Source organism: Aphis gossypii, chromosome 3, assembly GCF_020184175.1.
Source record: "Aphis gossypii isolate Hap1 chromosome 3, ASM2018417v2, whole genome shotgun sequence".
Taxonomy (NCBI): Eukaryota; Metazoa; Arthropoda; class Insecta; order Hemiptera; family Aphididae; genus Aphis; species Aphis gossypii.
In genome coordinates this window covers 46,058,903-46,075,086 of record NC_065532.1, presented here as the reverse complement: position 1 = coordinate 46,075,086, position 16,184 = coordinate 46,058,903, and the positions used below count along the sequence as shown (strand labels likewise).

Genomic DNA, 16,184 nt, shown 5'->3' with positions numbered 1-16,184 from the left:
ATATGTATAATTTAATTCTTAATTCATTCTGAATGGTCTTATGATTTTAAATTAAATGTTTTAAAAATCTTATATTATATTATATTTGTATTATATGTATTATATTATTAATAGTTTTTTTAAACAACGTAATGATTATTAAAATAATATTTATTGAATATTACACAATCATTACTTACTTTATGTATAAATGTCTAAATTGTACTGAATTATTAAGGCATTTAATATAACAATCTATATACACAGTACACATTACGGTACTGTCACACTACATAACTTTGTAGACTGGAGACCATAGAGTTAATTATTGTGTTGTAGGTATTTACCTACACATTACACACAATAAAATTATACGATTATGAACATAATAAATAAATAATAAATTTATTATCATAGATTAACACATTCAATTTATTTGAAAAAAGCAATTATTCAATTTTTTTTTCGCGAGAATTAAATTTACTTAACCAAAAGCCCCAAATTACAGTGGGCTCCACCACGCAATGCGGGGTCTACGGGCCCTCGGTTAGGTACGCCACAGATGGATTCATGGTTACTAAATTCATTAATTATTTTTCTGTAGCATTTATACACAAATGCTGCGTATTATTCTATATTATCTTTGATAGGTACTATCCAACCCTGCTTGCACCCAAAAAATAAAATATATAATAAAATTCCATCTCTCGGTTTATTATAATAACATAATATAATATTAGTAAAAAAAAATCCCCCCAAAAAAATAATATAATATTAGTTAGGTAAATCATTAATAAAATATACATACATAATTATAGTAAAACTATAGTCAGATTAGGTTCAGTCGGTTCGTTTTCTTATGTTGTTAGACACAGCTGTCAAAAAGTCTCCAATGTATAATTTATCTTCACTTTGTCTTATAACTAACTCTTTCAAGCGCGGATGTTTATTGTTTGATTTTATCCTCTTTTTGTACGTCTTGGTTCACCTTTTTTTTTTTATAAGGTTTGAAATCGACGACGCCACGGGAACTGTTTTCACAATACTTCCGCGGCGCGAAACTGTCTTGGTTCACCTAAAGCATCCAATGCCAACTGTGCTCGATCGGCGTTAATTTCATTTTTCATTTTCCTAACAAGTTTCCATATTGTAGGATGTTTTTGACCATCTAGTTTGCATGTTTTTGCAAATTTTTTTCTTTTCACTACTTTATACTTTTGTAAATAATCTTCACGAATTCATTGCTAAATTTTGTATATTTTTGCATATTTGACCGTAAACGCATACTTGTTGCGTATTTCAATGAATACGCTGTTGCGAAAATTTTGGTCGGTAACAGTAATATTTAGGTATGTAGGTATTTATTTATATATCTATTTATTATATTTTTTTCATACTTAATACAATTTTGAATTTTTAAATATAATTTTATAAATGCATATTTGTTGCATATTTTAATGATATATACTATTAATTAATAATAAAGGTATAAAGATAATATTATTATTTTTATTATTATAATTTAAATACTAAATAGTTGAGCTTTAGACAATTTTTTTCCAGGGATTTTTATTCCAGGATTCGCCATCGCGGTGTACCTAAATAACGGTAAAATTATCAAATACAGCATCTCATGGGTTATTTTAATTATAATTAAAAGCTGTATAGGTAGATTTAGATTCTTCTGTTACAAACTTTTAACTTACGATGATATTTTATTATTAAATAGAAATACTAGTGTTTACACGTCTTAATGTCTTATTATAATTCGAAAATTTAAAAGTACTTACCGTCGTTGTAACTGAGTATTTTCAGTACATTTAAACATAAGGGATAACTAGAATTTGAATTTTGTTGCAATGTAATTATTTTTCTAGTAGTTTAAAGTGTAAGTGTAAAATGTTTATCAGATAAAACCTTATAATAGAATTATTTTTCGTTTTTAATATTTAAAATATTGATATCTATAGCTATTATAGGTATAGGCGGTATAGCTATAGATATATATTGACCACATTGTGACGAAGGTGAATTAGTATAAAACGTTTCTCAAGATATACGCGTACAATAATTACGCGTAGGAAGTTAACAGCAGATCAATAGGTATGTAATATGACTACATACATATGTATGTAAAAAACATTTTTTCTAAATATTCATTATTACCTAGACTTTATTGTAGTTATGTGCATTGCAGATTGGCGAGTTACAAAAAAAAATCTGATCAACAATAATCCAAGATACAGTTATTTAGAAAAATAGATTTGTTTGTCACGTGTCAAATTTTATCTAACACCGCTTGTAGTGTTATAAAATTTTAAATTTTGATGTAGTCCTTACAATCTGATTCCAATAGTATTATGATAATGTGATTTGTAACTTGTATATGGTTGAGAACTAAATTCTTAGTGTTAACCTATAGAATTGAATTTTTATTTCCAAGTTTGAAATAGTTTCTTGATAAAAATATTTTGCTTCCAAAAGACAAATGAACAGTAACTACCTTTATATATTTCAGAGAAATATTACTTGCTGATTCAAGGCTGGAACCTGGAAGTGGGTTTAAACTATTTAAAAAAGTGACTAAGTAATTGAATTGCATAATAAAAGTGAGAATATTTTTTTTCTTTAACTAATTTTAATTAAGTTAATTTTTACTTATTTTTTAAAAAGAAAGTTTATTATTTATTGTATCAACTGTTTGTTAAAATAATTCCACAAGTGGTTAGTGGAAAAAATCCATAAAAACAAATTTTTTTAACAGAAAAACAATAAAAAATACCATGAAATTGTAACAAATAACAAAATATAATTTAAATTTAGCTCATAAAAGACATATAAGACTTATGTTCAAAATAAGTGATTAAAAAAGGCCCAATTTAAAAATAGTAACATAATTCCAGCCCAGAAAATTCTTAACAACTAAATTTCTAAAAGATAATGATTATATATTTTTTACACTGATTAGTACATAAATATTGTAAGCATTATCAGTCATCATTTGTATATCCTTTAAAAACCTTCATACTTATGGCCAATAGATCAAAAAAGTAGATTAGTTGAATGTCAAACTATGCACAATTGTTGTGATGAACTTTATACTAGGTACTAAATCCAAAAAATTTTTCAATTCTAATGTGATTGGTAACTATTTTGGTACTGAATACCTAGTTAATTTTAAAATAATATTTGAAAAATATTATTAACTGTCTACAACAACTCTTGAGTAAATTAAAAATAAAGGAAAATTCATTATTGCTAATGAATTAAATCATTGTGTTTTAACATGTAAATATACACAGTGTATTTTAAATATATGTACACCAAATTTATTTTCTTATTTGTTGACTTTTAACATTAATACTAATAACAGGCGCTGATGTATGTAATATTATACATATGTATGTATATATATATAATATATATATATACGTATATATTCAAATACCATTTATTATAATATTATACAATCATTTTAAATGTGCTCAATGGTTTTGGTTCTACATCAATTGTTTGAAACATTCACTGATATAGCACAAATTATATCATGCATAGTAACATTAAAAAAAAAAATACTTATAAGTTAAGTCTGGGTCTAAAAATTACTTAAATTGTAAGTTTAACTTAAAATACGAATCACGTCAGACATATAAAAAAAAAGGAAAATAGGTTTTTCAAAAGAGAGACAATGAAACACTGCAAGACTTACAGTTGAATATGAAAAATAATGAGGGATCTAAAGAACACAACGTATATGAAAGGAGTGATAAAATGTAATGTTACACACACCCGACTGCAGCAGCTGCTGCCGCGGCGGTACTCTTTTTCTTCAAAACTATGTCCTTGATGTTCAGGTGTACCTTTTCTTTGCGCTGTGGCGGCACTGACTGCAAGCAAAACCGCTTAAATGCTTCTAATTCTCGTTCATCATCATCCATCTCTCCATCCTCCAGGTCTATGTCTTTTGGCTCGAACACGCTTTCTGCAAACGGCCACAAACACACTCATTTTTGGAGATTTACTTTCTCGATCTTAATTGTATATATATTATATGTAAGAAACCTAATAATTTGTTATATTTAGTGAGTCTTGCTGGTTTAAAAGTTAGATGTATATTCTAAAAAAGTTGTAGTTGTGCTCGTATCATATATTCATGATATGAAACCTACTATTTTAGTTTATTTGTTACAAGTTTCGCAAAAAGGATAATACCATTGGCAGGAACTGATAGAAAATATTACATTCTTTGATTTTTACAAGCTAACGATCGAGAAAGCACGGTCCAAATTAATTTGGAATTAACTTAATAGACCCCACACAAGCAATGTGCTTAATGAAATTATACAAAAATAATATATTTATAATAATATATAAATATCAACACGTGCGAGTGTGAAATCCAAAACCATCAAGCAAATTATATTGTATAAAAGGATTTTTTTTTAAATTTATATTTAAATATATATATATTTTTTTAATAGCTGTTAATTATTTTATAGGAAAATGCTTGTAAAAAAAAAAAAAGCCTATATAGAAATAAATAGTAAGAATACTTTAAATAAATATATATAATTGTCAACAATTATTTTCACAAAATGGATAAAAAAAACAAAAGAAAAACTCAACTCGTATCTTTGATACAAACAAAATAAAAGCAGACCTCTAGAGCTACCTAAAGAATAATGATTTTTGTTTGTTTATGTAACAATTACTAAACATAAAAAAAAAAATAAACAAAAAATGTATAAAATAAAAAACAAAATAAAATCATACTTTGAAAATTGGACTTTTAAAAAAATACTATTATTTGTGTTTATTTTTTAAGTACAACAAAAATATAATTTAATAATTATTTTTCTGTCCAATGTTCAAACTTCAAACACTGTGAAATAAAAATAGTATAAATTGTCATAACTGATAGAAAAATTACACAAATCATCTAAATACAACTTTGTATAAAAAAAACTTATTTAATTGTTTAAGCAAATCAAAACACGAGTAAAAGCAAAAGAAATATTAATTTAAAAAATAATAATAATAATAAAGCTGCAAAAACAAGCATGCAACAAGTTTGAATCTTAATTATCAGGGCTAAAATTGCCATCACCATAAGAAAGCATTTAAGAAAGTATTTACATTTCATTGGACGTATAATTTGTACTTTTTGTTAAAAACTTAAAATTATATAGGTATTTATCACATAAATGAGGTAGATATTAAACAAGTTAATAGTAGGCATTTATTCTCAGTATTAAATAATTTAATTAGTGGACATTCTATTTTATCAATTGTAACAGTTATATATTAATTTAAATGTACTTTAAATTTAATAATGTTTTTAGTTAATTGAAGCATTGATAGATACTTCTGTTAGATTAAAAAATTGTTTTAGATATTTAAACATTGTAAACACAATATTCAACTAACTATAAATTATTATACATTCATCACATAGATCAGAATTCAAAAAGTAAATGCCATATTTTGTTATTATAGTATAAATTTCATATTTACTGTTAAGTGTTTTAAATAGTATTAACTTATTTTATAACCAAACTGTCTGAAAGAAAATTCAAAAGGGTAGCAAATAAACTATGAATTAAAAATGTTCATAAACTTTCAAAAATATTATTTGTAAATTTGTCATGAAAAAATTAACGAAAAGATCAAAATTAACTTCTATAAATTATATAATACATTAGGTGAATCCCAATATTGATGAGTTTTAAAATTTAAGCTCTAAGTTAATAAAATAAAATAATAATTCAAATTTCAAATTATAAATAGAAAATTTTAAAAAATGTATAAAATAAATAGTCAGATCTATTGAAATAATTATGTTAGGCTATGGAGAATGTTAAACCCTGTTAATATTAAATGAGAGATATTTTGAATAAAATGTGTATTTCAATTATTATAATAATTGAATAAATAAAACCAACTTTTTATGAATTTTTAATTTAAAATTTAAGTAACTAATAAAAATAGTATTTTAATAAGTACTTTAGTGCTCAACATTTCAAAGGAATAATTACTTTTAAAATGCCATTGTCATTTTATATAATTGTTTAAAAGTTAAGAAATAACATTAATCAATTTCTTTACAAAATAGTTAAAAAAATATTTTAGGTGATAATTTTGTTTCGTATAAGTGCAATTTACTTTATAGTCATATTAATTAAAATTAAAAAAAAAAGAAAGCTAGTTGCTATATATTATATAGGAAAAAATATGATCAAAGGATTTTTCATTTACAGGAAATTAGGGAAGACATCAGCAAAGCTCACCCTCAACATCCGTCTGTTTGGAGCCGCCCTTAACCCGCCGGCGACGACGTCTCCGCTTACCAGATGGATTAGCGTTGTCGTCGTCGCCACCGTTAACTTGTAAGTCTTTATTTTCTGTCAGAATGGCATCATCATTGCGCTGGTACAGTGGATTTCTTATAGTAACCATACCACCATGCCTTTGAATAATCACTGGCAACGGCATAGTTCGTGGTGTGTTAGTTGGTATTTGTCCAGCGATGGTCTTACCTTCTTCACTACATGGATCTCTTGTTGATGATTTTTGAGTTATTGTAAAACCAGGTTGAATATTTTCTGAGTTCGTGTCATCTAAAGGCCCTCCATTGATTTTCTTACGGCGTCTATGACGTTTACTTGCTGCACCACTCCATTCTATAAGTAAATTTATGTTTTATTTAAAAAGCAAAAAATATGTATTATGTTTTGTAATATTAATCATAGTTCAATTAAAAATACGTATTCAATAGAAAATTATTAATAGAAGTTAAAATATTTTAAATTTTTATATTAGAAACTATACTTTTGAAAACAGAAATGATGGATAAGCTTTAACAAAATGGATAATTTTAAATTCCATCCAAATAATATGATTATTGTTCGTAAGAAGTCAAAAATATAATAATCATTGATTACTATGTACCTATCCATTTAAAAAATTTATATATTAAACATAAGTTTATACAACATAAACTAAGTGTTGAAAACTATTTTACATTAACTACAAATTAACAAATTATACTAGATTATTCAGGTGATAATAGCTTAGTTACTAATCTGCACAAAGAAATACAATATAATATAGGCATATAAATTTGTAATACTATATTATACTACTATTGTATGTAATACATATATTTTTATTGAAAATCAAATTATTACACGACTAAGAAGTTAAATATAAGATTTTCTTTAATTACCTGTAGATCCTTCATAATCATAACCATCAGTCTTAACAACCACAACATTATTTTGAGCATTTTGCTGCATAGTAAAAGGTGACAATGCAGCAGGCGAGGCAAATGGAAATTGTTGTGATGTTGATGCAGGTTTAGACTAAAACATAAAAAAATAATATTAAAATATAAATAAAATTATAATAACATATTATGTTAGGAGTATAATTGTATGAATCACGTCTAACTATAAAACTGACCTTTTCAGTTGATTGTTGAATATCTCTTGGCGGTTTATAATCACAAGGGTCAAGTTTAGTTATAGTAATTCCAGGAGGTAACTGTAATTTTTCAATATCAATAGGAGCAGACGATGAAGATATTTTATTAACAGCTTCGTTTATTTGTATAGCAGTTGGACTTGTAAGTGGCATTGGTTGTGATGGTGGTGGTAAAGGGCGTGTGAATACTTGATTATTATTACTTCGTTTTATTAACACTGTGTTAGGTTTTTGCTGAACAGAATTTGAAGTATTTGGCACTGGTGTAATGTTGACATCTGGCGAACAATACCATTTCATATTTGATGGTAACTTTGGTGCGTTTTTATTAGTGATTAAAACACTTTCTACTGGTTTTGAATTAGGTTGAGTTTCAGGTTGTTGAGTTTCAGGTTCAGTTTGTTTCTTTTTACGATTTCTACTTCTCTTTTTAATGGGTTTTTCTTCTGTACTATTTTGAGGCTGTTTACTATTATCACATAATCTCTGAATTGCTTTAACAGCTAAAAATAAAAAAAATAGAACATATAAGTTTTATTTTATAAGTAATAAATAAGACATTCCAAGAGGAAAAATGGTAAGTTAATAATTAAAGACATACACTAAAGAAGTATAATATTTATTATAGAAATATGAAAAAAAAATGTTGTTAGTCTTAAAAGAAATTTAATTACAATTAATGAAAAATAAAACAGCAAAGCTCGCTCTTGATGCATACTAGGTTACAAGTAGGTACTTTTCATTAATAGTCACTGTAATCGATGTGTTGAATTTGAATACAATACTTAAAAAAAACAATTCCGAAAAAAAGAGCACCTGTTTCTAATCAGCAGTTTCTTTTAAAACAATTTAGTCCAAAACTAATATTGCATAAATAATTTCTGCGACAGTTCTTAGATGGATTTTCTCAATAGAAAAACGAGTAGAAAAAGTACTAGGGATCTACCAAACAGGATTATTCCCTTGGTACTAATTATAATTTCATTTTATCTAATTTGAAACATACTTTATGTACCAAAACATGACATCATTGTGAAATCTTTCTTTAATCAAAATATAGGACTTTTTTTTTATATAATATTATTATAGTGAAGATAAATAAAGATAATAATAACTGATAATTCAGTTATACAAATTAAACACAATTTATAAAAGAATTAATTATTAAAAATGTTCTCACCTTCATTGTCGTATAAAGTACACAAAACATCGTCACCAACTGCTCCTCTAAAAGTAATGGTTACTTTAGAACTATCTGAATCTCTCTTTATTGTTACCATTTTGGCACTATCTACAATATCTTTTTTAGATTTATCATCTAATTTAGTTGATATATTTTCTTTATTGCCATTTCCTTGAGATTGTTTGTTTTTCTTTTTAGAAGATTGAGTATTTTGCTGTACTTGTTGTTTGGTTACTTGCTGTGTCTTAGAATTAGTAACTTGCTTTTGTTGCTGACTCTGTTTTTGCTGTTTGTTTTGATTTTTACCTTTTTTCTTTTCTTTTTTTAACGCTTCCTCGCGCTTCAGTCTTTCTATTTCTTGTTTTTTACGTTCTTCTTCAATTCTTTTACGTTCAGCCTCTTCTTCTTCTTTTTTTATTCTCTCCATTTCCTCCTTATTAAAGAAAAATAAAATAAAATACGATCATTTATTAAGTTAGAATATTTTAAAATTATACTTTTTTTTCTCTGCGTCTAGCTTTTTTTGCAGCTCTTTTTTCATTAATTGCTTTATTTCCTTCAATGAAATTGACTATTTCATCTATAGGCTTTTCAGATAATTCTTTTAGAAATTTTTCGGGTACATTTTCACTATTGCATTTCATTTTTTCATTAATGGTTACTTTGGTTACAATTAATGGCTCTACTTTTTGTTGTTGAACTCCGCTAACAGCACCTGAACATAAATTAAATTAAATGTATAATTAGTAATAATTACTTAAAATTTTAAATATAGGTAATATTTAATGACCTTCAGAAAAAAAATTGTTTAACAATATATCAAATATTAGTTTTAAATTATATATTAAAATACTTAATAGCAAAATTCAAACAGTTATCCATTATTTTTTTTTTTAATATATTAACAATTTTTAACGTGGAGGGTAGCTTTGAACAATTAACTTATGTTATACATGTTTATGTTTTAGAAATGTATTTCCAAACTACAATAATAAATGACCTGTCAGCATGAATTCAAAAAAGCTATTTCAAGTTTACAGAATTATTAATTTTTATCTAGGCTTAAATCTGTATCAACCACATACTCTAAAACATCCAAAATAAATGATAACATAACCAAGTACAAATAAATTTAGTATATAGTATACCAAAACACCTAATTGATTTGGTATAACTTATATGGTATATCCTCTGCTTTTTTACGACTACAACACTGGTAATGCTTTAATCTAACAATACAAGTGTACCACCCAGTAATTTATACACTAGTCTATTAAGTATCAAGTACAATTGTATTTCAAAAATACTAATCCTTTCTATACCAACAGAAAATCTGTTAAATCTTATAACATAGATATAATGCATATGCGCTTGAATTAAGGTCTACTGAAATAGTATTTTAGATAAGCCAGTATATTATTTTTTAATCATTTTTATAAAACAGTACACAACTAAATATGAATTATAATAATATTTATGTAAATAGGTCACATATACTAGAATTTTATTTAAAACCTAAGAATAATATGAAATATAAATATATGCTTAAAATGTTAAAAAAAATTTATATTAACATCTTTCTACTTACCATTTTTATCAGCTACTGATTGAGGAAGATTTTTAGGTGGATGAACAGGAAGGGGTCTATGCACATTCGGTTCTTTTGTTTTTAATCTGAGTTCACCCGTTTGTTTGGCTTTTTTTAATAAATAAAGGTTTCTTAATCGGTCTCTCATTTCTTGATAATTACGACTAACTGGTGCAACAGAAGGCTAAAAATTGTTTTTAAATGTTTAATTATTAATAAAATATGTAAGTACTAATATATCAAGACATTCTGATTTTTTTTATCAAAAACACTTATTGAATCGATGATTGCAAAAACGTAATGAGTGATGAGTCAATTAAGCTTTTACATAATTGATAAAAACTAAAATATATCATATACTAATTATACAACTAAAGAAGTTTGTATACTCAACATATAAAAAAAACATGTCTGTTGTACGTTTTTACTAATACCTCCTCAATTTCATAAAATATGTGACTTGTGATGTATTTCCGCAATCATTGATTCTATTATAGTCGAAACGAAACAAAAGTTAACTAACTCAGTTCTTTAACTAAACTCAACAGTACTTTGAACTTTTACCCGATACCTAGAATTTCCTAATTAAACAATCTGAAAAAATCTTCTTTAACTCAAATATTTTTTGAGAATAATAATTTAGTTTTGATTTTTTTAATAAAAATATGATATTTCTCTCCTGTACGTAGTTATACTATTGAAATAAAGTCATTAGTGTTATAAAATAATTTTCTAATTTTTGATGTTTACATTTTATAAATTATACATGTATAAATAACAAATAAATACATAGTAATTGTGTGTATATATATACATATATTTATGGTTTTCAGAATAACTAAATTTTTTTAAATTTTATTTTTTTTTGGATTACTTAAATTCTTGGATAACATAAGCTTTTTTACTGGTCCCCAACTTTAAATTAATATAACATTGAGTTCTATACTATATGAGTACAGTCAAACTACTATATTTCAAAAAATATTTTTTTTCATTTACCTTAATTATATGTTTACAAAACAAGATAATTATTTTTTTTTTTAAATTTTATTCATGAAGTTATTTTTACATTTTATCAATTACACATAAAATATATTAATTTCTGATACAAAAGCAGAATATTTTTTGGAGTTTAATAGATTTATGAAAAGTTTTTTATGAGGTTTAATAATTATTTAAAGTTTACATAAGGTAATGATGGAGATACTCTAAAATGAATTGGTCAATTATTCTATGAATAGAAACTTATATTCTTATGACTTATAGTGTACTACTTATCCTGAATTTGATTTTTGTAAATGGAAATACTCTAAATAATATTTTAAATAGGAGCAATAATATAAATTTAATAAAGTACCTATGTGGTAATTCAAAAAAGTAAAAGCTTTAAAATATGTTTAGTAACAACTTCAAATTAAGTAAAAAAAAATATATTAAAATATTAATAAATTTTAGGTATAATTATACCATTACAATCATTCAAATACTTACAACTCCATGGCCAAAAACTTCACAATAACAACAGTCACATTGCCTCGGACTTGAAGAAGAACGTTCTGAGCAACTGTCATCTTGACTTGATCGGCCTGAACTACATTCAGATATTTCATCATGATGATGCATTCGTTTTGCATGTTCAGTATGTTTATGGCATGAATGACCATGGACTGGACGATTGTTTTGTTTAACTGTTGGTTCTGTAGGTTTATTTACTTGTGGATATGGGTGTCGTCTTTTAGGTAACTGTTCTATTTCTACTTTACATGTTACATTTCTGTCTATGGTTGATGGGCATTTTACATTAACCACAGGTTTCGACTTGATTTGAGCATCTGAATTAAGTACCTTGAAAAAAATTAATGTTTTTATATTAGTATGATAGAATCAAACAAAATCTGGAACATATTTGACATTATAGTTAAATAAATATCACAAATTTTTAAATTTCAATATTAGTTAAACCTACTATACAGAAGAACACTTTTTTATAAACCTGGCTCACGAAAATAAAAAAAAACACAATGGTTTCCACCTTGTGTTGCAATAATGTTTACAACAGTTCTTTATCTATTCAAATATGTAAATAGTTAAAAAAATTTACATTTATAATTTTACCAAAATAAATTGTAACATATATTCAAATAAATAGTAATAGGTACTAAAACCATTTTCAACGCAAATATAATATTATTTACATAAATAGGTTCAACTTCATGAATGTATGAACAATTGAAAATAAAAAAAAATTATTATTACCTTTTTCCCAAGATTTTTAGTTATATTTCTCTTTAATACTGGCTTTTCATCTTCATCATTAAATGTTTCGCCACTATAAAAACATAGCATTTTTTCTTTCATATTAGAATATGAAAAAGTAATTGAATTAATTTCTTCAGCTTCTTGTAAATTATTACATTTTCCATTCTGTGTATACTGATCAAAATCTACAGAGGAATTTTTTCGGGTTTCCACCTATATTAAGAAAATTGATATATTACAATTATTAATGTACAGATTAAATATATAAATTGATTCATTACAGTATGTATGCAGTCACAAAAATTAGAAACACCATCATCATCTATATCTTCACAATTATCATTATCTGCTCTTTCCCTAAAAATAAATCATAATATTAATACTAAATCATACAAAAATGCATTTAAGTTAAAACTAACTGATACTCAGGTGCAGGTGATTGAGGTGGAGTTGGGATACTAAGATCTATTACAAACTCATCATTTGGTGGCAGTGATGAAGAAAACAAACCATTTTCTTCTTTCAACATAGTATCTTTATATTTTTTTGCACCCATAGCCCAAACTTCATTACATCTAATCATTTAAATAAATATTAAATAGTATTAGTTTAAATTTCATTTATTATTTTATAAATTTATTACTTGATGTTATGAATACATGTTCTTGCTTCTGCCCATTCTGATATATTAAGTTTTACCTCCTTAACAAATTTTGTATAATCATGGATTAAACTAGCACTCAATAAAGACTTTGACAACATCGGTACTGATAAAATCTATGAAAACAAAAAAAAAATACCACTTTAATAAAATAATATAAATTACAGATTTTAAAACATACTTGTTCTATAAATGTAGTAACAAGATGATATATCGTTCTATCAGCATAAAGTCGACTGTGATACAAATATTGATTCATCATTCGCCAAGATAAGTTAAATTTTGATAAATGATATTCTTCAATAGGTTTAATAACATCTTTTAAATGATCAGTAGCAGCCATTAATCTTCGATAGCTGTCTAATAAACCTATAGACAAAATAAAAAGCATTAATAGAAATCAATAAAATAATTATAAAAACTTACAAAATACAAAGACTTGAGGCATTTCTGGTGTTTCTTTATTCTTTTTTTCTAGTATTTGCACTTGCCTAGACCTTGCTTCTAATACAAATTCCATAACTAGGTTTTCAACATTTTGAAATACATGATAAGAATCACAACTTTTAGATCTAGAAAATTGAATATGATAATTCATTGTTTTAATAATATATTTTTTATAAATAAATTTTACTCGTAAGCAGCTTCTTTAAATATATTATGAGGGGGATAGCGTTCGACCTCAACACCATCCATAGCCATTCGATATACTGTACGAATATAAGACATAAGAGAATTCCATTTTGTTTCCCATTTTTGGACTTCATTTTCTTCACTAATGGTGAACAACAATTATATTAGTAACAAATAACAAATTTAAATATAAGTTCATCCAATTACTTTAAATCTTTATTCCTAATAAAATCACTTAAGTTATAGCAACAATCCTTGTCTTTTTGATTTAAAAGATTTCTACAATCTTTTTCAAGCTGAAAACCAAATAAATAAATTATTAATATACTTAAATATAATTAAAGTACTTTACAAATTTATATATACAAATTATATTTTCTTATAAATAAATGTATTTAATATTTATTAAACATGTAATGTAAAATAATTTAAAAAGTACCTAATAATCATTGAATAATAAATAATAATTAAAAACGTACAAATGTCTTAAGCTTTGAGCTATTTGCAACCACCATTTATCATAGTGCCTATATTGGCAGATATATGCGTATTAATAACGAATAATATTAAATTTAAAAAGTTAGTAAAATAATGTTTAAATATTCAAACATTAATTTAATATATATTTTATCTATATTTTGAAACTGAAGTTTTGAAAAAAAAATACCTTCATAAAAATTAATTATTTTCATTTCCCATTTAATACAATTAAACTAAAAGAATTCTTTATATTATATTGAGTAATTAATTCATATATTAAATCACAAGGGTACTACCACTTAAACTTAATTTTTTGATGAATGAGTACAAAGAATTTTAGTTTTAATGCTTTCAAAAGATGTTAAGCATATGTTATTATACTTAGTTTTTAAGTATACTATTTTATCAGAATACATTTATAACATAAATAAAAAATTATATATATTTTTAATAATATTTTCAATGGTATAGAAAAAACTAAATTCCTAACAAATGTCTTAAAATTGAACACTAACAATAATATGTTTGAACTGCAGAATAAAAATGTCTTATAAAATTAGAGTAAATTGATTGTACTTGCACAAATGATATTACAAAAACATGTTACAGTTTACATAAGTGCAATTAGAAAAACATAATATGCAATTTGCAAAATTGTAATGGCTCAACATCAATTAGTATGGTTAAAATATATAAAAATATGTTTAATATATAGGTATTTTATAAAAGGTAGTAATGGTAAATGTTGAAAGCCATTATGAACCAAACTAATAAGATGAAACAATCACAAGATTAAAACAACTTTACGGACTTAATCGTTTAAATATTTATGTAGACTTTTACTTAACAAAATGTATAGGGACCAATGAGCTACAGATACAAACCTATACTATTGTAACACAGTAAATTCAACACTGGGAAATTTAAATTTAAAACAATCGTAGAAACATAACGCTCGCAGCAGTTTTTGTCTTCATAAGACATTCGTATAATTTTAAAAAAATAGACATATTATGATGTACACCTATGTGTTGTTTGTGACAAAAATATAACCCTGCAATAATTAAAAAACGACATGGGATTAGTGTTATTGTAAGAATATTAGATTAGGTATATCTGCTAAACTTTTATAAATCACAAGCACGGTGCAAAGCCGATGGTAACGTCAATAACAGTACTTCTTATCGTCACCAGGCCAGACCGTCTCGTGCCCGACGGCCAACAGTACCCCGACTGTGTACGAAAAGTAAAACGCTCGCACAAAGAGAAAACCGATCGTCGACGGCACCCAAAGGCCGCCGGTAAGCGGCACATGGACGACTCGTCAACAAACGTCGTCCCCGACCGGACAGCCCGTCTCCCCCGAAACGTCAAAGCCCACGTCGTCGCGCGCTCCGAAGCTACGTACCCGTTGGTCCTTTCTCTCGTTGTTTAACACGACAGGCGCGTCTCCGTTGACGCTGCCGACGCCGAGTCCGCCGCCGTCGATGCCGATGCCGCCGTCGCCGCCGCCGCCATCGCTGGTACCGTTGTAGTCGCCGCAATTGTTGTGTTGCGCCGCCGACTGACAGACGGCCGCTTGCGGCCCGTTCGCGCCGTCGGTCGCGTTCACCGCAACGGTAATGCTCATGGTTTTCGCTTAATTTTCAACGGGAAAAAAATTTACTATATCTCTTGTAACGAAAAAAAAGGTTCCCGTATGCGCGCGCGCGTTCGCGTGTGTGTGTTCGTCTGAGCGAGCGTATGTGTACGGTGGTCGGCGGATAATGTGTATATATATATGTATACGATGATGATGATGATGATATCGCGTCTCGGGGACACACGGGGTAAATGGACGCGATCGGTCACGCACGCACAACAACAACGCGTCGCACGCCTGATAACAGAGACGGAGAGTTATATGGCGAGCGGACGGC

General features: G+C 26.5%; 1 protein-coding gene across 2 annotated transcripts; it reads right to left on the bottom strand.

Moving 5' to 3' along the window:
• Window positions 1-3,283: 3,283 nt before the first annotated feature.
• Window positions 3,284-16,184, bottom strand: LOC114124530 (uncharacterized). Of its 2 annotated transcripts, none has more exons than XM_027987812.2 (17): window positions 15,674-16,184; window positions 13,993-14,081; window positions 13,787-13,927; window positions 13,579-13,724; window positions 13,334-13,521; window positions 13,135-13,268; window positions 12,911-13,066; window positions 12,773-12,848; window positions 12,489-12,704; window positions 11,724-12,077; window positions 10,233-10,416; window positions 9,142-9,359; window positions 8,642-9,077; window positions 7,441-7,964; window positions 7,205-7,340; window positions 6,516-6,659; window positions 3,284-3,961 (listed from the first exon to the last, which is right to left on the bottom strand). In XM_027987812.2, exons 1-17 carry the CDS (start codon window positions 15,893-15,895, stop codon window positions 3,759-3,761), a joined length of 3,567 nt encoding a protein of 1,188 aa, XP_027843613.2. In that variant the 5' UTR covers window positions 15,896-16,184; the 3' UTR covers window positions 3,284-3,758. The 2 variants fall into 2 exon arrangements, with proteins under 2 accessions (XP_027843613.2, XP_027843612.2); XM_027987811.2 differs by having other exon boundaries at window positions 6,267-6,659; window positions 15,674-16,183.